The sequence below is a fragment of the Benincasa hispida genome, chromosome 4 (genome assembly GCF_027475165.1).
Source record: "Benincasa hispida cultivar pf3 chromosome 4, pf3_genome.v1.1, whole genome shotgun sequence".
In the NCBI taxonomy this organism is placed as follows: Eukaryota; Viridiplantae; Streptophyta; class Magnoliopsida; order Cucurbitales; family Cucurbitaceae; genus Benincasa; species Benincasa hispida.
In genome coordinates this window covers 14,062,408-14,085,987 of record NC_143481.1, presented here as the reverse complement: position 1 = coordinate 14,085,987, position 23,580 = coordinate 14,062,408, and the positions used below count along the sequence as shown (strand labels likewise).

At 34.5% G+C, this 23,580-nt stretch overlaps 3 protein-coding genes across 4 annotated transcripts; 2 read left to right on the top strand and 1 right to left on the bottom strand.

Annotated features, from left to right (window-relative positions):
• Window positions 1–1,643: 1,643 nt before the first annotated feature.
• Window positions 1,644–4,654, bottom strand: LOC120075085 (multidrug resistance protein). Of its 2 annotated transcripts, XM_039028246.2 has the most exons (6): window positions 4,250–4,654; window positions 3,637–3,774; window positions 3,064–3,150; window positions 2,919–2,966; window positions 2,149–2,291; window positions 1,644–1,962 (listed from the first exon to the last, which is right to left on the bottom strand). In XM_039028246.2, exons 1-6 carry the CDS (start codon window positions 4,514–4,516, stop codon window positions 1,950–1,952), a joined length of 696 nt encoding a protein of 231 aa, XP_038884174.1. In that variant the 5' UTR covers window positions 4,517–4,654; the 3' UTR covers window positions 1,644–1,949. The 2 variants fall into 2 exon arrangements, with proteins under 2 accessions (XP_038884174.1, XP_038884175.1); XM_039028247.2 differs by lacking the exon at window positions 1,644–1,962 and having other exon boundaries at window positions 2,145–2,291; window positions 4,250–4,583.
• Window positions 4,655–6,891: 2,237 nt separating this feature from the next.
• On the top strand, window positions 6,892–9,779 carry LOC120076478 (stemmadenine O-acetyltransferase-like). Its single transcript, XM_039030318.2, has 2 exons — window positions 6,892–7,852; window positions 9,045–9,779. The coding sequence occupies exons 1-2, from the start codon at window positions 6,933–6,935 to the stop codon at window positions 9,544–9,546; spliced, it is 1,422 nt and encodes a 473-aa protein (XP_038886246.1). The 5' UTR covers window positions 6,892–6,932; the 3' UTR covers window positions 9,547–9,779.
• Window positions 9,780–20,094: 10,315 nt separating this feature from the next.
• LOC120076424 (stemmadenine O-acetyltransferase-like) lies at window positions 20,095–21,641 on the top strand. Its single transcript, XM_039030245.2, has one exon. It carries the CDS (start codon window positions 20,139–20,141, stop codon window positions 21,471–21,473), a length of 1,335 nt encoding a protein of 444 aa, XP_038886173.1. The 5' UTR covers window positions 20,095–20,138; the 3' UTR covers window positions 21,474–21,641.
• The last annotated feature ends 1,939 nt before the right edge of the window (window positions 21,642–23,580 follow it).

Below are 23,580 nucleotides of genomic sequence, written 5' to 3'. Positions count from 1 at the left end.
AAATACTACTTTAGTCCCTATACAAAGTTTTAGTTCATTTTGACATATTTTCATTGATATTTCCATGTATCCATAGAATTAATATTTTCATTATATCGAAAAAAATCAATGAAACATAAAAAATAAGCCTCATTTGATAATCATTTCATTTTTCGTTTTTTGTTTTTGAAAATTAAATTTACATAGACACTACTTTTACCTCCAAATTTCTTCATTTATTATCTATTTTTTATTAATGGTTTAAAAAATCAAGCCAAAAAAATTTGAAAACTTGTTTTCATTTTTAAAATTTGACTAAAAATTCAACCATTATACTTAAGAAAAATGCAAGGGAAGAAAAAAGATTTAATTTTCAAATAACCAAAACCAAAAACAGAAATAATATCAAACAGGACCCAAGTAACAAAATATTTCTAATATAAATAATAGACGTTTTAATTTGTGTAAATGATGTAAAATATTGTTTTCTATAAAATTTTCATTGACATCCATGTGTCTGTAAATTCATTTTAAACGTTCAGAATTACTATTTGAAAAAAAAAAAAAAAAAAAGAAAGATAGTACGTATATAATTTTTTTAAATAAATTGGAACTTAAAATAAATGAAAATATTGGTTGATTAGGTAAGTAATTTAAAATTAAACGAAGATTGGCGGGTGGCCAAGTGGGCTGATTAGGAGGAGGAAAGACAAAGGCTGTGTCCACGTCACCAATAATGGAAACTATTGCAACGGCTAACTCGCTGCAGTCTTTTGATGTAGTCCGCTCCACAACAAAATTTTAAATATAACTAAACCAAAGGGCTTTCGGTGTACTTTATTACTTTTTTATATTCGAATTTTTTTTATTGCTTATTTCTTTTGGAGTTGATTTTTTTTTTTTTTTTGTTGCCAGAGAAATTTTGTTTAAGAAAAAAAATTAGAATAACTAGGGCCAATCAATTTCGCCAAGTGCCTATTATATTACTTTTGCTTTAAACAATTGCATCCTTTTATTAAAAAAAAAAAAAGACAAAAATGCTTTCAGATATAGAAAAATATTTAAAATAATTTTTTCAAAAATAAACTTTCTCATCCTCCTCTTCTTTTCTTTCTCCATATGGAATGTAAACCTAATGGTTATTCTTTATAGCTAAATTGAACATAAATAATTGACGTATATTTGTCCTTCGAGATTGAAGATTCATATCTATATCCTGTTATACTAAAAAAAAATACTCTTTGTGAGATTCTTTGCTCTCCATCATCTTTATCAGGGTTTAAGACCACATTTGAACTGGTTCTTTATGCATAAAAAGTGATTTTAGGAAAACCTCATCGACTTTTCTGTTGGGTAAAGTTTTTTCTTTTAAAAAAAAAAAAAAAAAAGAAAATCACTTCAACATCAATAGGTAAAATCTAAAAAATACATTTGACCAAAATATATATATATATATATATATATACTTTTAAAAACGATCCTAAATCAATCCGGAAGGTTTTTAACTTTCTAGTGCTGGTAAATTATTGGTCAATATCCAAAATTTGTCGTAAGAAAACTGTTTAACTTGAGAAAATAGTACACCAAAAGCACTCTCGAGCGAAAGCATCAGCCAGTGATTACAAATGTAGAAGCAGGTTTGAGGATTTAGCTAGTCTCCTACATTGGAAAATAAAATCAAAGCCATTGCATTATGTGAAAGAATGAAGAGTGTCTTCCCATTCAAATGTGTAAGAAAACAGACAAGGAAAACAAGATTTGTGAACAAAAAATCATCATGAAACTTGTGTACATTACCCTGCCGCATCTTCATCAAACATACCGTATAAAACTCCCTAATTTTTCACCTACGCACATTTTGGATACCAAAAAAACCTTGCTAGTCCACCCTTCTATGTACCTTTTAAAGCTCTCGAGTTTAAATGTTCTTCGTGCTGCTGTACTTTTCCAGTAAAACGACCACTTCACTCTCAAGTTTTAACCCTGTAAATGTGAACTGAGTAATCAATCTACCCATCTGAAACTTATTTCGAAAGATTAAAAAAATATTGATGACAGCAATGACCAGGCTATTTGGTAATGGGACAGGGAAGGAACCACCGTATTCTCTCTTAATGTCAATGGCAGAAAAGAGAAGAGAGGTATGTATGCACACAAAACTATACTCACTTGGCCTTCTCATTAGACTCCTCATCTGATTCCTCGCCTTCAGGTGAGCCTAGTGCAGTGAGTTTGCCAAATGATTCCTTTGCATCTCCAAAGAAGTCTTTAACTTTATCGAGAACTGTCTTCAGCTGATCTTGAGTTGGAAGCTAAGATTGATTCAGAAGTAAACAAGGTCAGGAAACTAGATGATCTAGTCTTGGGTTCATTGAGAAAATATGAAAGAAACAAGGACATCTAAAAAAAATTCATGACCATAATCCTTTAATAAAGGGAGCCCAATCAAGCAAAATGAGACCAAAAGGATAATTAGACATCAACGCCTAAAAAGAAACATAAAATCTGGCCATGGTTCAAACATTCATACTATCTCACTTCAGCCCTCTACAAATCCTAGTGTTTTTCTCTCTTCACAGCCCTCCACAGCCCCCATAACGAAAAAGCACAAACGTTAGCATGTCATACATAGATGGAGAAGGAACTCCTTGATCATTTGACTGTAGTCCCTATGAGTGGCAAACTGCAAGCAGAACTCCTATAAAATAACTCCAAACAGCCCGAGTGAACTCACACTTTCAAATAATATGATCCAAGCCTTCCTCTGCTCTCTTTCAAATAATGCAACAAAACTAGATGATCTAAAAAATCTTACTGACCACAACCCAATTTGCCAGGGAGCTAGGTTCAATTGTTCAAGGGCTGATTTTTTCAATCCAGTACTGATAAATCTAAAGCAGGATTGAAGACAAGTGCAGAACCCGAAAATCCTTTCTTACCTCGATTACATCTGTGGTAGAAAGTGCAGATCTCAAATTGCCATTTTCCTGCATGAGAATATTCGAAAATACGTCAAAACAATTGTTGTTCATCAGTCTGGCAGAACAACTTAAAATGATGAATGATAAGGTTGTGAAATATTACAACAAGCTTGTAGCCATATCTGAACTCTGTTGCTGTCCGCAACACGCGGAACTGTTTGAATGCTGTCTTTTGTATCTCCTTTTCATCCTATAAATTGGTGGATTGATTGACTGTTAGTATCTTAAAGAAAGTTTAGAATTAATTATTGTTCAAAGGTTGGAAAATTATTGAATCATTATGCAAAAACAAACTGACAAGAAAGTGTAAAAAAGTGGCAACTGTTTCCTAAATTAACAATCAACACTAAGTCGAAACTGAAAAATTCACCAGATGTCAGATTTTCAACCACATGTCCTGATATCAAAAAGATGCACTGTTCCTTCCCTTCATCTCTAAAAAACACTCACTTGTCAAAATACAAGCTTTAACTTTCCTTTTATCAAGAATATACAGTTTTGGATAAAAAAAAACATAATTGTATTTACTTGTGATAGTAGAAGGTTTATGAGTATGACAAGGCATCAAGAGCAAGAGCAAGGTAATGGAGAAAAATGTCTTCGATAATCTTCTCCTCCGTCAGACATTAACTTCTTTGCAGATGAATTAATAAAATAGATAATGATTGAACCTTACACGGTAAATAACAGCAGCAAGGTTCCTAGCCAAAGTATCTTTGTAGATATATTTTCCAAGAAAATTATCTTTAGCTGCAACCATGATTTTGGCGGTTGTGCCACCATTTATAAGACTCAGCGGGTACCACAAATAAACCTGCATAATAAACGTAAAAGGTGGATGATGATAAATGTATAGTAATTCCAATAAATTCTGCAATATATTGAGCTTTACAGACTTGATGGAAATCCTGTTACTCAGAAAATTCTTTTTGGATTTCGAGTAAATAAACTTCATTTGACGGCATACAACATGACAATATCACTAATGAGAGATATTATAAACAAAAACTTATAATGCAACATATGCTAGCTATTCAAATGCCCAATAACATGTTCTATATTTTTAGGAGTGTTTCTAACTTCTAATCAAAGAAACCCTGCTTCCAATTCACTTCACATAGAAGCTCGAGTCATAGTATACACTAAACATAGTTTTGAGTAACTCCAAATTTAACCATTCTACAATGTTCCCAGAAACATCTTCACAGAGGAAAAGAATCAATCAACAGAAAGAAACCAAACTGAAAAGGTAAAAACGAAGGGTGTATTCAAAAGGATAGAGAACAAACATTGGCCATACGGATGAAGATAACAAATTTAGGGTTGCCGTCGTCTTCAATCTTGGGCAGCGGTGGAGGCGCAGGCCTTTGAGACTGACGAGCTTGCATCCCTTTTTTGCCTTTGGCTTCGACGACGAGAGTGTGGCGGTGCCTCTGCTCAGGCTTCTGCATCGTCCTCGCCGAAAAGAGGGAGTGCCGGACAAGCCCATCTTCCTGTAGCTTGGAATTCGAAAGGGGAATCCGAACCAGAGCGTTGAGAGACATGGCGACCTCCATTTTTGCAAAGGGATTTGGTGAGAGTTAAGGTTGAAGTGGATATGAACATTGTAATGGAATTAGGAGGATGGTTCTTCTTTCTTTCTCGCTGAATCTTATCCACCAGTATCACAGTGGGGCCAGCAATCTCCGCCCATACGCTTGGCACATCCTCAGGCATGTAAACCATTTTTTTTCCCTTCTTCTTTTCATGTATTTAATTATTATGTATTTTCTTAATATTTTGTGTCTCAATTTTAAATTTTAAATTGAGTAATGAAATTTCTAAAATTATTAAAATTTATGGGTTTATTAGATATTAAACTGAAAATTTTGGATTCTAATAGATCAAAATTAAATACCAATCTTGTAAATCAACTCATTTTGAAAATTTTCAAAATATATCTTTTTAATCTTTGAATTTTTAAAAATAGGATTAAAAAATTATTTAAGTATTGTTTTATTATTTTAAATAATAATAAGGCATCTTGAAGTTAGAGAGAGAATAATTTTTTTTAAAATTTTTCTAATTTAAAGTAATAAAAAATTATTGTAGAGATATTATAAACCTATTTTTAAAAGTACATTTTAAAAACTTTAAGGATGAAAGCATATATTCTTATTCTTAAAGAATAAAAAATTACATTCTGAAGAGTCAAATAACAAATACATATTCTTCAAATTGATGACTAAAATGGTAATTTTCTTAGTCATTTAATATAAAACGAATAGCTTTATGGCTTGAGAAAACTATTACAAATTTAGTTGTTAAGGGTGTGTTTAGATTAGTTTTTCATGTGTTTAATTTTAAAAATAAGTCATCTTAAAAAAAGTTGATATATTTGACAATCACTCAAAATAGTTTTTGAAATACATTCAAAATTCATTTAAAACTATTTTTAGGAGAATAGTTTAAACAAAAATTATTTTTTTGAAATACTTTTTCCTCTAATCAATCGAGATGGACCCTAAATTTTAGTTTATTAATTCTAGATTTTAAAAAGTGACAAATAGTTTCTTTAACTTTTAAATGTATATTTAATACGTCTCTGAACTATAAAATTGTCTAATAAGTCCCTTTACATATCTCAAAATGCTTAAAAAAATAATTGATCTATTAGATATAATACTAAATTTTATATCTAAAAGGACCTAAACGTGAAGATCTAGTATTCGTTAACTTTAATTTTTTAATAACTTGTTCAATGATCTACTAGACATGTAGTTGAAAATTTGAGAAGCTACTGAACATGAAATTAAAAGTTTAACATTATCTTGAACACAAAAGTACAAATTTTAAAATTATGGGATGCACAATTGGAAAAGATCAAAGGGACACGGTCAAAAAGATTCAGAGATAAAATTGTTAAAATATTTTAAAAGTTTAAAGATGGAAAAAAACAATAGATTTAAAATTTTCAAAGATGTCAAAATTAAGCTTACACGCTCAAATGTGAGCGTCGAAATTAAATTAAAATGATCAAACTCCAGAGAAGTTGGTGAAAAGCTAGAATGAGAGCCCTAAAATTACACTTTCATGAATAAAAGAGAAGTATAAAACAATGACTTGCCGATGAAAAGCTCGAATGTCATTGACAAATGTTTGGACTGCGTTGTTGAAACAGTCTCGGCCTTCAACTAAGTTTTTAAAGATTCAATTTAATTCACCTTGGAAAAATACATGTGTTTATCAACGGTAATAATTCCATTTAGGATAGTAGTAGCCCCAGTAAACTCAATAATATTGATCAATTCTTTAGTTGTTTATCAAAATCAAAGGTTCACCATTATAATTGTGAATAATTGCTCCAAAGGCTACCACTCCCATGGTGAAGGAAGCATCAAAGTTAAGTGTGTACGAGTTATCCTCAATGAGTTTCTATTAGTTGATGTATACGTCATCGATAGTCAAAAGAAAGTGTTTGAAGCTATGACAAATTCAATCCTCAAGTCTAATTCGATTTTTTAATGAATGGAGTATATGTATCCATCTCCTCAACAAAACTCCAAGCCAAGACTTTATTTATTTTTAAATGGACAGAATCAAAATTTTGATTTCGAAAATATTTGAGTACATCATATACTTACTTATGATGTAACTCTTGTTGCACTAAATTAAAATTTGACATATGTCAATTTTTTTTTTTTTTTTAAATGTTATATTTTTTAATATATATATAGAGGAGAATATAGAACTTAGGTGCACTTAAAATGCATACCGCTCTTCCCACCCTAGAGAAAAAAAAGGTTACGCCAATTATAAAGAGGCTCAATCGGACAATATTCTAAAATTTTTGACAAATTGATTTCGTCTTCGTTAGCAGGGGAAATAATTAATAGACGATTCCTATTATATAATATACTGTTTTTGTAACACCATCCCCAAACTTCCAGTTTATGTACACGTGTTTACTCATCAATCATCGTTAAGAAATGGATGAAGAGATTCTTTGACCTGCGACGATATTTGCCGTCTTCCACTGTTTATAAATATTTTTCAAATCTCTCCCTGAAACTATCAAACTCATCACTTTGCTTTCCTAACAGAGAGAAAATGAAGCTTGAACTTGAAGTAACTTCAGAGGAACTGGTCAAGCCTTCTTCTCCGACGCCGGCCAATCTCCGCCGTTACAAACTCTCATTTCTCGATCAAGTCACCGCCGATGTCTACAATCCTATGGTCTATTTCTACCAACTCAACAGAGATTCAAACTTCACCAAAATCCAAATAAAGAATCACCTCAAAAACACCCTCTCCGCCGTCTTGTCGGACTACTATCCCCTCGCCGGCCGAGTCAATTACGCGGATTTCGTAATCGATTGCAACGACGACGGCATTCCTTTCTTAGAAACCCGTGTCAAATTCAATCTCCACGACGTCGTTTCCAGGTCCTTCCCCGAGGATCTCAACTGCCTCGTCCCGTTCGAACTGGATCGACTCAACGAAATTTCCATGGGAGTTCAACTGAACTTCTTCGAATGCGGCGGAATCGGCCTCGGCGTTTGCGTTTCGCATAAAATTGCTGATGCTCTGTCGTTTTTCTCCGTTGTGAACAGCTGGGCGAGAGCCGCGCGCGGCGAGGCGGAGGCTATAGGCCGGCCGCATTTAGTGGCTGCGAAGCTGTTTCCACCGAGGAACGCGGCTGTTTATAACACTGGGAACAGCATCGTGAGAGATAGAGTTGCAAGGAGATTTGTTATAGACGGTTCGAAAGTGGAAGCCATTAGAGAGAAATATGCAGAGAGAGCGGCCATGGAAGGCCAGAGGCGTCCTACGAAAGTTGAAGCCTTATCAGCTTTTATTTATGGCCGTTTCCTTGCCGCCATTGAAGACGAATCCTCTGCTCAAACTGATCGGTAACCTCCTAACCGTGGTCGAAGTTATATTATACAATATCTTAGATTCCATAGTCATATAATAAAATCGCACGTAAAAAAGATTTTAAAAAATAGCAAAATAAGAAACATATTTACACAAAATAATAAAATTTAAACTCTTTTATAAATGTTTGATACAAATTTATCCCGATACTATATAAGTCTACCAATGTTTATAATTATCTTTTTTTTTTATTTCTATAAATAATTTGATATTTTTTCTATTCAGTGAAAATTTTTCTAAAAGGGGTAAATTATGTATTTGATGATATAATTAAATCAACATTCATTCACTAGTTTAAGTTTTTGAATAAAAAATATTTGTTGGATAGGTATTTTGTTTAATAAAATACATTTTCTTTTGAAGTGAAGCATTCATAACCCATCTAACTAACACTTCATTCAATGGTGACATGATTTTATTGTTAGTCAATTAATGCTCCAAGTAGTCTTAAAAATCATTTTAAACTCTTTTTCATGTTCAAATACATACTAAAGTGCTGGTTTTAAAATTATATGGAAATAGACATTGGTTTGTGAGCTGGCTTTTTATATTTTGTTTTTTTGTTCTCTTAAAAATATACACAAAATTATTCTCACTTTTTCCCTTGTACTGAGAGTGAAATAAAAATAAAACTGGTTGAGTCAGATACTTTTATTTGAACTAAAATTAAATGAAAATTAGAATAGAATAATATTAAAAACACGAGTATAAAAAATAAACGGTCTCTCTCTCTCTCTATATCAGAAGAATTTCTAAATGGATTCTCAAAATTATTTTTTTAATTGACACCTAAGACCAAAAAATATATATATATTAGTAAAAATTAAAAGGTAAAATCTAAAAACTTTAGGTCTAATCTAATGTCCATATGATTTTCAGTTTTAAATTTTTAAAAATTAAGTCTATAAATATACTTTATACTTCTAAAATTTTTATTTTGTTATATATATATATATTATCAATATTTTAAAAAATGTCGAATTTTAAAAATTTAAATTAAGAATTCAATTACTTACTTAAAAAAAAGATGGAGATGAATAAAATGAAAGGAAATATGAATTCAAAAATTAAAAACTAAAAATCAAATAATTACGAAAATGAAACTTGTTTTTTTTTTCTAAATAAACTTTTTTAATTAATTAGTGAGCTATAATTAAAATTGAACAGATTATTCCTAGTGTGTCATACGGTGAATATACGCCAAAAACTAGACCCACCGCTTCCACAAAATGCGTTCGGAAATTACTACAGAAACGCCATGACCCTCCCTTCTGCCCAAACACTGGCCGACCCCAACTGCTGTGCCCTGGTCAACGAGGTCAGACTTCAGATCGCCAAAATCAACGCCGAGTTTCTCAGGCAATTCCAAGAAGAGAACGCGCAAGTGGAGATCATCAAAGCCACGTCCGCCAGATTCGCCAAAGGCGAGATCGTGTCCTGCGCCTTCACCAGCCTCTGCCGATTCCCTCTCTACGACGCCGACTTCGGCTGGGGATCGCCGCTCTGGGCGGCCTCGCCGGCGCTGCCTTTCAAAAACCTCGTCGTTTTTATGGACACCAAGTCCGGCGACGGCGCCGTTGATGCTATCGTTCATTTGAAGGAATCGCACATGAAGAGGTTTGAAGTAGATTGCGAGTTTCTCAAGTTTGCTTCTCCTACTGCCTTTTAATTTCTTCTTCTGATTAAAGTATTTTTATGTGTGAAGTGTGATTTCTTGGTTTGTTTTAATTTGTTCCTTTAAAATCCAAAAGGTTTCGTTAATTTTGTGGTATGTGTGTGTGTTTTAAATTTTAGTTACGTCCATTCTGTTTCTGGGTTCACCAATAATTGTATTATTTGATTTCTTTAGTATGCAACAATGGAAGAATTGCACAGAGACCCTTTTTAGGGGCCAAATCAAAATTAAATCTAATTTTAAAACATGATGAAATTTTGATATTGACTGAACATCGGAAATTACCACTTTAACCTCAATGCTTTCTCATTTCATTTCTTCTTTTTGCAGCTGATCGATCTAAAAAAGAAAAAAGATTTGTATTTTTTATGTATTTGTCTTCTTCTTTCTCTTCTGCATTCTTGTTCTTCCAATTTTTTTGTTGGTTCTGCAACGTCATCGTCGTCTTCTTCCATTTTTTATGCATTCTTCTTCTTCATCTTCTTCTTCCATTTTTTATGCGTTCTCATTCTTCTTCTATACTTTTTTTCTTCTTTGATAAAAAAATTTCTCTCTTCCTTCTTTGTTATGTAGTTTTTTTTCAAAAGAAAAATTGCAGTTGCGTCTAATGAGGTACAAAAGCAAGGAGTGAGAAGCGAGAAGAAGAATCTAAATTAAGGAAAAATTAGTCTGATGAGGAACAAGAAAAAGGAACGAGAAATGAAAATTCGTTTGAGTATCAAATCCTCGCGTGCAGTTTAGGGACAAGATGATACTTTCCCACATAGCTAACGTAAGTAAAAGGCCATTTTTGATCAAATTTGAATTTTGGACATAATTTCATTTGGGTGCCTACTCCGTGCAAAAACCCCATGCAACAATTGTGATTCGAGGGATGAAACTTCAAAGAATCATATCAATTATACATTTGTACCATAGTTTAATAATGATTATGTTTTTTTTTTAAATTAAGTTAATTTACCCTCAATTTCTTATCGTAATTTGTATCTTTTTCAAGTATAAAGAATTGAATTCTTAATCTAAGTTTAAAAAACAAAAACAATTTTTAACATCGACCTTTGTAACAATGTAAGCTCTTTGGTCTACACAATTGTCCATCTACTAGTAGAAGATTCAACAGCTACAACGTCTCCTGCTTCCTTGAGGAGTTGCTCGGAATGTTGTCAAGATATTAATATCTTTGGTTCAATAGCTAAATTGGTTTTTGAAAGTATGGGTAAAAAGTAAATAATAAAACAATAAAATTAGGGGTTGAAGATGTGTTTATAGACTTGATTTCAAAAATAAAAATCAAATGGTTACCAAATTTAAAAAAAAATTGAGTGAAATGCATCCAAATAATGGTATTCATCTTTGTGATACTTAGTTGTTCGACAAAAATTTGTCCAATCAACACAACTCCCCCCTTTATGGGAGGGAAAGACCTTTTACTACCCCTCTACCTAATTTTATAAAAGAATAAAGGTGCTCTCCTATTTATTCCTTCTAGTCACTTCATAACTCTCCAATGTGGGATAAGAGAAGGTGGAGTTCACCATGTGACTCTCTTATGGGCCTTGGTAAGTGGGGTCTATAAACCCCGTAATCTATTTTTTCCTACATAAGTGAGTAATGGGCGTGTTAAATAAAGTTGTGAAAGATGGTAAAGAAAGTAGGAAGATGGAGGAAGAAAATTATGTGTTAGAAATACTTAGTCATAGGTGAGTTTTAGATAGTATAACAAGTGAAAATTGACCAAGTATGGAAGCCAAGTATAGGCATGCGTTGATGGAGAAGTGTGGACGCATGAGGTTGTGTGTAGCACCCAAGGCTTGTAGAGGCTAAGTGTTGAAGGCAAGGATAAACTATGCGTTGGAACTAAGGATGAACGCATGAGTTGAAGGGCATGATGCGTTGATAAGGCTTGCGGCAACCAAGGGGCTTGCGAGGTTATTTGGGCATTGAAGAAAGCCAAAGTGTGGCTAGGAGAAAAGCTATACGTAGCAAAGCATGCTACAACCTCAAGTGTGCGCGAGCATAGGCGCTGGGCGTTAGAGATGCGCGTGCTGGACGATCGTGTAGCAAATGAGTGGTGCTACACGATGAGGTAGGCGATCGTCTAGCAAATGAGCGGCAGCTAAGCAATGTGATAGGCGATCATGCGGTAAAGTGCAGTGCTAGACGTTACGAAGGGTCGCGCTAAGCGATAGTGCTATGCATTGGATGATAGCGGTAAGCGATGAGGCGTTGGCACTGCACGATCGACATCAACACTATACGATGAGCTACACGACAGGCGTTAGAAGATAGGCGTTGGGCACTAGACGAAGAAGTATGCGATGTGCGTAAGACGTTAAAACTCGAAGCACGCTAAAGTTATGCTATGAGGTGAAGGCATAACACTTGGTTGATATGTTAAGATAGCTGTGTGGGCTAGCACATGCGTTCGCTTAGGAGTATGCGACCAAAGGAGGGATGCAATAGTCTCTAAGTGAGCTATGCGTTAGACAGATTGGGCGATGCATTGTGTGGAGGAGGCATGCAGCCATGTGGTTGGAAGCGTTGGCTTGGGAGCTGACCCTTGCATCGATAACCAAGAGGAAAGGATCATCTTAGTGATTGATGAGCTAAGCCAGCTGTCATACTCAGGTTTGATATTATCCCTTTAAGGATGAGGTGGTAGCTTGATGTTAAAAGGAGAACATACAGTTGCTAGTTTAAAAGGGAAACTCGACTAGAAAGAGAGGGTTTGAGAAATTCGCTCGTGCAAATGGAGTAATTTTAGAGCGATTCAAACCCTGAGTGTATCTAGTTACTGAGGTTGAAATGCCGAAAGGAGATTCTAGCATAATTGAGCTGGAGAGTGAAAAATTCGGCTAAAGGTCGAGTTCTCTGGTAAGTTTGGGCTAGTCTTGATGATCTGAGGATTCCGGTTCAATCACAAGGAATTCTGAGCCAAAATTTTAAGTTAAGCTTGCTAAGACATTTTAGAGAATGTTTGTAGAAGGAAATTCCTCGAGAAAAGGCCTGAAAAATTAGTTATTAAAATTGCAAGTTAAATCTGGAATCTTGAACAAGCAGGCAGCTGCTTGGATTGAACAAACAAGCAGCTTGAAAGGCTTGACGATGATGCTAAGCGCATGCGTTGGAGGCTTAATTGGCGCAAAGATGCGCTGAGAAACATTAGACCATGCAACGCATATTGAAGTCATAAGCGCAAGTGTTATGTAGGCGTTGGATCCTACAGACAGGTGTACAAGGTATTAAGCGTAAGGTTGTGTTGGAGTTTATGGGCACGATCAGATGAACGCATAGGGCATGCATTGATGTGCCATAAGATGGGCGCATGAGCTAAACGATGGGTGCAAAGATTACTATGCAATGGGCCATGCGATGGGCAGTAGGCGTGGGCTAGAAGCTTGGCCGCATGGGAGGCTTGAACGCCTAAAGCAAGGCATGGACGCATGGTAATGAAGTTGCTGCCTAGTCAAGTTAAGGCCTAAGAATTTTGCTAAGTGTTCAATGCACAATGAACATAGCATTGAAAGATTCGATATCAAAAGGAGAAGTACATGAAGAGGATTGCCAAAGACTGTGAGTAACTCTAAATGCTTTAAATGTTTTAAGTAAATTGCTAATGCTTATGAATGTCTAGTAATGCATGTTTATTGAAAGCTATTTATGACAACTATTCTCAAATAGTTTCCAAGCAACCCATCTCATATTAATGTTATGTTTATGTTATGCTTTTAATAAACATGAGTATGCATTAGTACAGTATGCTTTTGGGAAACCAATTCATTAAGAGATAAGAATATGCAAGTTTAGCATGAGTAGCTCAGTACTAAAGGACTAGATGAAAAGGTATGAAGCTCAGTCTTAGATTTGAATAGCTCGATATTGAAGAACACGGAGAAGGTTTCTGAGCAACTCGATATTGAAGGACACGGAGAAGGATCTGAGTAGTAGTACCTAAGGTATGACAGTACTTAAACTAGAATCACATGAATGTAAGAAAAGTTGCTATTGGTAGTGTTGAAATCATTCCACACTAACTATGGGTTGTCGTTGAGGAATTGAGTAAAGTTTCTCTCTCAACTAAGGTTGTAAGTTATGTTTTTAGGAAGTGAACAAATGGGTTCCTTCCCAATTAAGTAGTAATGCAGTTGAGCATGATGAAGAGTGAGCAACAGGGCCACCACAATAGTCCAACAAAGCATGAAATAGTGTTATGTGATGTTAATGATAAAATGAATAATAGTTGCCAAGTTTATGTTTTCAGTTAAAGCTTTCAGTTCTAATATTAGATTTATGTATGAAAGTTATGCTTTAAATGTTAGTCACTCACTGGGCTTCTAGCTTCTATTTTCAAATGTTTTCCTTTCAAGTAACGAACAGTTCTCAAAAGAATTCTCTGCTGCTGCTCTATCACTCAAAGAGTCAGGTTGAAGGAAGCTTAATTGAAGATCTGTATTAGTTAGTACATATGTGTTTGTCATATAGGGACTAGTTGTTGGGATTGGTGTCCTAATTCTCCCGGAGTCTCGTTGTTTTGAAAAGATACACATTGTTTAATGAATAAAATAAGTGTTATTTAATTCTGGCATTTATTCATATCCAATAAAGAAAGCTCCTTAGTTATCTTATGTGAACTTAAGCATGTATATGTGATATACAAGTGGATCATGCCTTAAGTGATAACCTAAATAGGTCTGTAGTATAAGGATTAAGGTGAGATACCTGATCCTGGTGACACTACGGATACGGCTCGCTTTGTAGAGGTTTGCAAGTGTTGTAAACTACTACAAATGGTAGATCTTGACCATTCATGTGGAGAAGTGCGAGCGGGGGTGTCCTATACAAAGAGTTTGTATAAGACCTGGACCACAAGATGGCTAGACTCTATATATAACGCCGTTGATACTAGAGACTTGCATCTCACCTAAATGACCATAGGTGACACGACCTCAATCCTGAGTGTTTTGGGAACTCCTGTCTTTAAGGGCGGTCCTTTGATTAGTATGAGTGAGAGTGGCCAGATTGCCAACTTAACATGCCTACCTTTTTAGGAACTTGTCTGATCTGGGAGCTGGGAACTCAATCCACAAGATGGAATTCACTCATTTCCCGAAGCAGGGATAAGTAGAGAGATTGCTCCCTTAAGGGCTGATTTTGGGGCTTGAACATAGTGGTTACAGATTCTCTTTGGAAGAGAAGACACAGTCATAGTAGGACTATGACTTATGTTCATTAGAGGGATCAGTGGTACTTAAGAAGATAGATGTAATACAAGGGCATAACAGTTATTGCCCCAGCTGTACTTACGAGCGATCTGTGAAGGGTTATCGCATTGCTGATTGGTTAAGATGGACACATAATATATCTGTAGTAAGGAGAGTTTAGCTGTTGATCTTTAGTGGAGTGTCTGGCAGTTAACGGATGGTGGATCCTGTGACTAAGTTTAGTCAATTATTCACGTACCGTTGGAGCTTCGAGCTACAGGTCCATAAGGTCCCCTTGGTAGCTCAATGGATTCAGTTGAAGATTAGTTCTTGGTGTTGATTTGAAATGTTCAAATTGACAATAGGTATTTTGATTGTATATGATATAATTGGTATGATGTATGAGATACATCTAGTGGAGGATTGATGTAAATGAGATTTACATTAAGTACCATGGAATAGAAAAATAATTATGGTTCATATGTTTCATGAGATGAAATATTAAAACTATAGGTTATAAATATAGTATGATAAGTTGGTTATCATTTATATTTATAATAATATTAATTATTGGATAATTAATTCTTTTTCTTTAATAACCAATTGAGTGGGTGGTTATTGGATTCATGGTAACCGTGAGATAAAAGGAAAATATTTTCTTAATTTTAGTAAGTTTTACAAACTGTTGAAAAGTTTTCATAAAATTTTTTGAGATTTCTCTCGACGAAAAAAGGGATCTCACGGTAGTCGTCAAGTAAATATGGATTTACTAAACGACGGCTAGGGCGAGCTAAACGATCGTGCAGTGGCATGCTAAAAGATCACACAATATTTACTAAACGATCACATAGTTTTGCTAGATGATTGCTTGCCCAAAGTAAACGATCGTGTAGTGTCTGTAGGCGATATACCGAGCTAAACGATCACATAGCTTTTGTTAGACGATCGCTTAGCTTTATCTAAACGATTGGACATCGACCTATACGATAGGTCTCCGCCATCTCCCACTTGCTCAGTCGTGTACATGATTAGTGTTTCCTCCGTTGTCTGCCTCATACCAAGTCCGAGCAGAGCGCACCCCCTAGATTCTCACACTGAGATTACCAAGGAAGCCTTGTTGGTAGTGTCATACTCAACTCGACACCATCGAGGTTTTGTGGAGGTCGTTCGTGCTGTTGCTGAGGAGTTCATGGTCGAGGCGATCATTGAGGACGAGCGCGAAGGGTTCGTGTTGTGTTGCAGTCATGTAGATCGAGCGTTCGAAGTTGCTGTTGTTCGAGCGGTCGTGCGCAAAGAAGCATGGAGATGCATCTTCAAATGTTCGTAGAGTTTTTCTCTTTGTTCATTTGAGTTTTTCATGTTGTAATTTCTGTAGTAATTGCATAACTGTTTGTTTTGAAGTCGATTGTAAATGTAATGTTCATTCATGATTGTGATTTGGAATAATTGTTCTTCCGCTGCTCATGGAAATCTCAAGTCTGATTTCCTTCACTAGTATTCTAGATAGGGCTCATTAAGTTGTAATATTCATGTCTGAACAATGCTAGGAACCCCTGTAATGTAAATGTGTTAAGTTATGAGTTAATTTATTCAGTATATTGATGAAATATACGTATTCAGGATCTGAGCAAATTTAACAGGTTAGATAGGCAATAAGTGCCAGCAAAATGGTTGGTAACTGCTGTAGTCACCACTCCATTCAGATTAAGAAGGTAATCTGGAATGGGGTATGATAGGGTCATTCCCAACAATCTCATTGCCCACCAAAATGGGGTTGTTGATTATTTGATCTTTTGAGGTTTGTATTTAACTCTATAAACTTAGCTCCAATGTAAAATGGTATCGAATGGATTGAGTACATGTAATATTATTCAAGACTCATTTGATAATAGTTTAAGTTTGAAAAATTAAGCTTATAAACAATATATCATCAATGATTAGTTTTATTATGCATTTTTTTTTACTAATGCACGTTTTAAAAAAATCAAGCCGGTTTTGAAAACTTTTTCAAAAGTTTATTTTTGTTTTTATTATTTAATTAAAAATTCAAGCGTTTTTCTAACAAAGGTAAAAATTTCAATAAAAATTTTGAAATAAAACAAGTATAAATTTTAAAAATAGAGAACTAAAAACAAAATCATTATCATACATATAACTTAAATGACATTTAGTTTATAAGTCATGACTTAGAAAATCAAGTATATAGCTTAGGGGACATTTTTAGGTTTCAATATAACAATAGGATTAAGTCACAAGTGATTCAAAATAAACATAGTCTCTATATACCAAATATGTAAATAACCCTCAATTACTTAACCATCAAATAGTTGTAATTGTAATAGTTTTTTTTTTTTTTTTTTTTTTGTTATTATTCATAATTCACGTAACATAGTTAACTAGTCATCTAGAATATATTTAAATGAATGGGCTCACTTTTGATATTACAATTGATTGATTACGTTTACAGTAAAAAAAACATGACCTAAATGAATCAATATTTTAAAGGTATTATAAAACTTTTATAATTGGGAGTATTTTTTGAAACATAGAACTAGCACAATTAAGAGTCGTTTGGAATAACTAAGAGAAAAAATATTTTTCAAAAATTCATTTTCATTTAAACACTTTTGACAAAAACTACTTAAAATAAATACACACATATGTTTGGCAATTTTTTTAAAAAATAAATTCAATATAAAGTTTGATTTGTTATCTTCTAAAATTATTTTTATTGATGTCAAATTACTATAAAAGATTTGTAGTGGTGGTCGTTAAAGTTTTTTCGCAATGGTGATGGCTAGAAGCTGGCCGGCGAGCAGTCGGCAATGGTGGCCGCCAAAATTTGATCGATAGCTATGGCGGGAAGTTGGCCGTCGGTAGTCCCCAAAATAGTGGCTGAAGTTTCTAATACAAATTAAGAAGAGATTAACCATTAAATACTTAAAATTCATTTTTTTAAAGTTGATTTCAAGTGTTTATCTTAAATCAATTTATTTTATAAACTCATTTTCCAAAATTCATTTTAAATGATTGTCGAACACTTAAATTTCTTTTAAAATTACTTAATTTTAAATTAATCACTTGAAAATTATTTCAAATACACTCTTAGAGTAACTGTGCTCTGGCCTGAGGAAAGAGCAACTCTGCAAAGTTGGGCATTCAATTTTCTTATAGGGGAACCATACTAGAAAGAAAATAGAAAGGGCCTTCAAAAGAGAGCAAGTGAGTGATGGGCAACCGTTAGTCTATATGTTGCTCGTGAACCACCAAGTACCAATCTCGCAACAGTACTAACACAAAAGGATTGGTCCTTCACTTGCTGATTGTTTGCCACACTTTTCACTCACTCGCTTGAGTCGGACTCATTCACTCTTTTTATTTGGAGGGTAACTCGTTCTTCACTCTCGTGTTGCTATTATCCTCAAGCTGCGCAGCAACCAAGGTGCATATTACCATATAGAAACAAGTGACGCGTAGCGATTTGTACTATTGGAAAAGATTCGGTAACCGACAAGACAATAGATTAGTCCGTCAATAGGCGCAAGCAAGTGTAGCGAATCACATAGATAAGCCCTTACCTGCCAGCGCACGGATAGATGGGGCGGGTGAAGCGCGAAGGGGATGGATGTCTGAGCGGTTGAAAGAGTCGGTCTTGAAAATCGAAGTATTGATCCTTGTAACCTTCTTGTTGTCCCTTCGAAGCATAGATATGGATCTCTTCTTGAACGAAAGCACCCTTTCTTTAGGAGCGGAGAAGTCAAAGTCGTTTTTAAAGTCCCTCCTTTTGGTATAGCGGAACGAACTACTTGACTTTGTCCTCTTCGACTTACTTACTCCTTCATCTTCTGAGTCTATCGGCATCTTATTTGCCTATCGACTCAGCCCCGAGCTATTCGTCACGTTGACTATTACCTTTTTGACATGTTCTTCATTGTGTAGTACTATAGATTGGTTTTGAAACAATATCGAGAAAATCATTGAAAATGCCCTAATACTACACTAATGTGAATTTAACAAAAAAAAAAAAAAAACGATGAATCATGCATACATCTGATACCAAGAGTTTGAAGATATTTATTAAGTTGTTTTGTCGTAACTTGGTAGTTAGTTTGTATATACGACGACGACTTATAAATGAATCACAACAGTTTTCTCAATGAATCAAATTTGCTGACCTTATCTAATACTAAAATCAATTGAGAATAGAAATTCAAGGGAAAAAGTACTTCTTTTTCCTTAAATTTTAATATTGAGTGGTAAAATTACTCAGGCCATAACCACCGTTTTAAAATAGAGTAATAATAGTAATAAATACCAATATGAATGTAGTTCAACTGACATAGTACTCTATTATCAATTTCGAGATCAGAAGTTCGAATATGATAATAATATATCATTCTAATATGTTTGTGCAACATACTCTAATCACACACACTGAAATAATATTTTAAAAAAGAAGAAAAATTTGCTACAAAATATTGGTTCATATCTGATTTTGATTAGAAAAAACAATCAAAACTGAACCTAAAGGGTATGTATACCCTTATAAATAAATTCTAACATCAGTTATCTAGACCAATTATTATGGAGTGTTTATGTTTTGTATTTAAAAACTGCAAATAAAAATAAAAATAAAAATGTTCAATTTCAATCTATAAAAAAGAAATGAATCCAATTTTAATTTTAACTTAGGAAACCCGACCAAATCAAAACAAAAATTGAAATAAAATTAATAAATAGAAAAATCCCAAAAATATTTACACTTAATAACCAAAAATTCTAAAAATGTTTTGTACTTTTAGAACTTTTTGTTATAAAATGTAAATATTTTTTTAATATTTAAAAAGACACCTAAAATTAAAGTTGGAAAGAAAAAAGAAAATTTCAAGAATCGAGAACCAAATAAAAATAATGGTTTTAGTATTTATTGGATACTGGTTTGGATCTCTTCTTTATAAAATAAATTGATTTTGTTTGGTTCTTGGTTAACCTCAAAACCGACAAAACCGAACCGACTATCACCTCTACCCTAGTCTCAATTATAGGTATAAGTCAATTTTCAAATAATAAAAGACAAATCTTCATTTTGCATGCATTCTTTCCTTGAAAAAAGTAACATTTAAGAATTGTGTGAACCAGTACTAAAAGATGAAAAATATATATTATAATAATACTAAAATTTTCTTTTATAACCTAAGATGTATGTAAATATTTTAAGTTTTGAAATCCTGATGACATAATACTCATTAATATGATGTTGTATGCATGTAAACTACATATTCCCAAATCTCTATAAATAAAAACCAAACATATTCAGTTTCTTCATATTAACACCATCAATACTTCCCTTGCTTTTTTCCTCCTTAACACACAAAAATAACAACCATGAAGCTTGAAGTTGACATTATCTCAGAAGAGTTAATCAAACCTTCTACCCCAACTCCTCCCCATCTCCGCCGTTATCCTCTCTCGCTCATCGATCAAATCACTGTCCACATTTACGCACCCACCCTCTACTTCTACCGATCCACCGACAGCGGCAGCGGCGGCGAAGATCTCGACTTCGCTCTCGCCTTCAAAAACCGCCTTCGGAGCACTCTCCCGGACGTCCTCTCTCACTACCCACAACTCGCCGGCCGTCCAAACTACGCGTCTTCCTTCATCAACTGCAACGACGCCGGCGTCCCATTCCGGGAAGCCCGAGTCAACTCGCAACTCGCCGACGTGGTCCAATTCGCCCAGCCGGACGATCTGAACCGGCTATTCCCGGTCGAGTTGGACCGGTTCAATGAAGAATTAATGGCGGTTCAGTTCACGGAATTCGCGTGCGGTGGAGTGGCGGTTGCGTCATGTATTTCGCACAAAATAGCCGACGCGATGACGCTTTTTTCGTTGAACAATAACTGGGCCGCTATGGCTCGTGGCGTGAAAGACGTTTTCAAACCCCACATGGAAGGCGCTAAAATTTTTCCGGCCAAAACGATGTCGTACGATACGGCAATGACGCTCGTAAGAAACAGAGTCGCGAGAAGATTTGTTTTCGAGCAATCGAAATTGGAAGCCATTAGAGCCAAATACGCAGAAAATCAAGCTACGATAAACCAGATCCGACCTTCACGAATTGAATCCTTGTCAGCTTTTGTTTACAGTCGATTCATCGCAGCTCTTAAACACGGTTCTGCAATGTCAAACGACGTGTCGTTTCTTATAAACTACACAGTAAATCTCCGTCCAAAAATGAATCCTCCACTTCCACATGATGCCTTCGGGAATTACTACTTCAACGTGATGATCTTCCCTTCCCCGGAAATGCTCAACACCGACGAAAATTGCTACGGTTTGGTTAAGCAACTCAGAGAAGAAACAAACAAAATCAACGGGGAAATGGCGAAGAAATTTCTGAACGAAAATAAGGATTTGATGGAAACTGTGAAGGATTTTGCTTCGAAAGTGGTTAATGGAGAGATAATCTCATGTGCTTTTAGTAGTACTTGTAGACTGCCGCTTTATGACGTCGATTTCGGGTGGGGGCGGCCGGTTTGGGTAACTTTTCCGGGGCTGTGGTTCAAGAATCTGGTGGCGTTTTTGGAATCGAAAGATGGAGATGGGATTGATGCAATTGTTCACCTGGAAGAACAATACATGAATAAGCTTGAAGCCGATGAAGTGTTCTTGAAATATGCTGCTACTATTCCTACCCCTTCTTCTCCACTCGCCTGAAAAATCAAAACCCATCCATTATTACTCTATTTTCTTTGTGGTTTGTGCTTGTCTTTCTTGTTTAATTATGTTGAATCTTTGTTTTGTGAACTGCTGTATGTTATTTGTATTTTCCTCTATATATGTGTGTGTTTAAGTGTGTTTGTAACGTTTTATTAGTAAAGAAAATATAAAATTACAAGTTCAGTATTAAAACAATTTTGAGTTTTGTATTTATTTGTTTTAACATGAAATCTCAATTAGCTCCAACTATACAAGGGCGAGGAAAACCTATTGAGAGAAGGTTTATACAAATTTTGTATCTAACAGTACATTTGAAAATTTTAATAATTAATTGATAAATTTTGAAATGACCCAATAATTCGAACTATCTAACTTAAATTGTAAGAATTGAGTTGGTTTAGATTTATCTCGAATTAGATTGATTGAATTTTTTATATTTTCTTGGATATGTAAAAAAACCCCTCAACCCAACTCATGTATACATAACTCAAAACTTGTGGCTTCAAAATTTGTAATCCATGCGTTCTAGCTAGAAACATCCATTTTTGGGAGAATTCTAAGGTAATTAACAAAAACAACCTTTCTCAAGTTTTGATTTTGACTTTTGGACCATTTTTAAAAAGTTTATTTTTTTTACCTTACAATTTTGAAAATTAATGAAATTAATAAAAATTATCCTAAACCCTCCAAACCCTCACTTTTCTTTTCCATTTTTACTCTTCTCCATTTCAAAAGTCTCAATCTCACTCCATTTCACTCTTTCCATTCTACATTTCCTTGTCATTCTCCTTTTCGTTAAAGATCATTTGGGAATTTTCAACTAAGGTATAGATTTTCATTTTTTTTTCACTCAATGTGTTAGTTTATGTTAGATGTTCTTGTGTGAATATTTGAAATCTATGTTAGATCTATGTTGAATGTTATTTTTCTTTTTCCTAAAAACATCATGTTCGGCATTTTCTGAATAGGTTTGAGCCTAAAATGTGTTTTTGAAAATTGGTCTTACCCGACCGGGCTTCATACCATTGTGATTGGGCGGACAAGTTTGAAGTTGCTTTGGGATAGATTTGGGGAAGATTGTGTCTGGTGGTAGACCGGTCGGGCTGTATGTGTATTTCGACCAGGTATGGGTGGGAAAGAGAGGAAAGGACGAGGGGGAAGGAGGCAAAACCGGGTAGGAGTAGGTGGCGCCCGACCAGGCTTCAAAGCACTTGAAGTGGGTATGTGATCGAGCCGTGTAAGTGGATATTCTGGAATTTGGCCCTAATTGCTAACATAGATAACCGCATCTTTAAATCATTCTTAGATATAAATATGTCACCAACTCAGCGCTATCGCATAGCACTTCATCGCATCGCTTAGCACGCATTGTAGCTAAACGATCATGTAGTGCCATCGTTTAGCAAATCCAACGTATCGTTTAGTTCCTATGCCAAAGCTAAACGATCGCGTAGTGCTATCATATAACATTTAAACGTATCACTTAGCTTCTGCAGGTATACGATTGTTTAGCGTTCAACATCACAACGACTAGCACACATTGCTAAACGATCGTCTAACTTTTCTTCACATCGTGTAATGTCTGGAACTAAACGATCGCTTAGCAACTTAACCTCAAAATGGGAAGCTTCGATGAATATTCGGTGAAGCCCGATCGGGTATCTTAAAAAAATACTATTTTTTCATTTTTTTTAATATAAATATCAAATGCAGAGCATTAAAAAACAAAAAGAACAATCAACAAAGTAAGCATAAATAAAAAAGGTCATTTAATTTTGTCAAAATTTTCAGAAATTATCGAATTATTAGATACATACAAAATGAAATACATACTTTCTTACAAATATACAGAACTACAACTTCGTGAAATACAAGTTTTAGACTTGACGAAAGACACTTTTCATTATGGAAATAATTTGGTGAAGAAAACTTTTTGTGAGGTTGTAAACAAATTAAATTTGGTAGAGAATTTTTTGTGTTGGAATGTGAAAAGTTTTTTGTCAATTAATTATGGATAAAATAATTTTTTGTGAATAAATTTTTGAGGTGGAGAATTTTTGTGAATTAATTTGGTAGGTTGGTTGTTGAAATTGGAAGTGAGAAT

Coding starts and splice junctions, on each gene's coding strand:
- LOC120075085 (XM_039028246.2), bottom strand. CDS start 4,516: ATGGAGGTCGCCATGTCTCTCAACGCTCTGGTTCGGATTCCCCTTTCG. Junction 3,775..4,249: donor TCTTCATCCGTATGGCCAAT/GTTTGTTCTCTA, acceptor TTTATTATGCAG/GTTTATTTGTGGTACCCGCT. Junction 2,967..3,063: donor GATATGGCTACAAGCTTGTT/GTAATATTTCAC, acceptor ATTCTCATGCAG/GAAAATGGCAATTTGAGATC.
- LOC120076478 (XM_039030318.2), top strand. CDS start 6,933: ATGAAGAGATTCTTTGACCTGCGACGATATTTGCCGTCTTCCACTGTT. Junction 7,853..9,044: donor TCCTCTGCTCAAACTGATCG/GTAACCTCCTAA, acceptor AAAATTGAACAG/ATTATTCCTAGTGTGTCATA.
- LOC120076424 (XM_039030245.2), top strand. CDS start 20,139: ATGAAGCTTGAAGTTGACATTATCTCAGAAGAGTTAATCAAACCTTCT.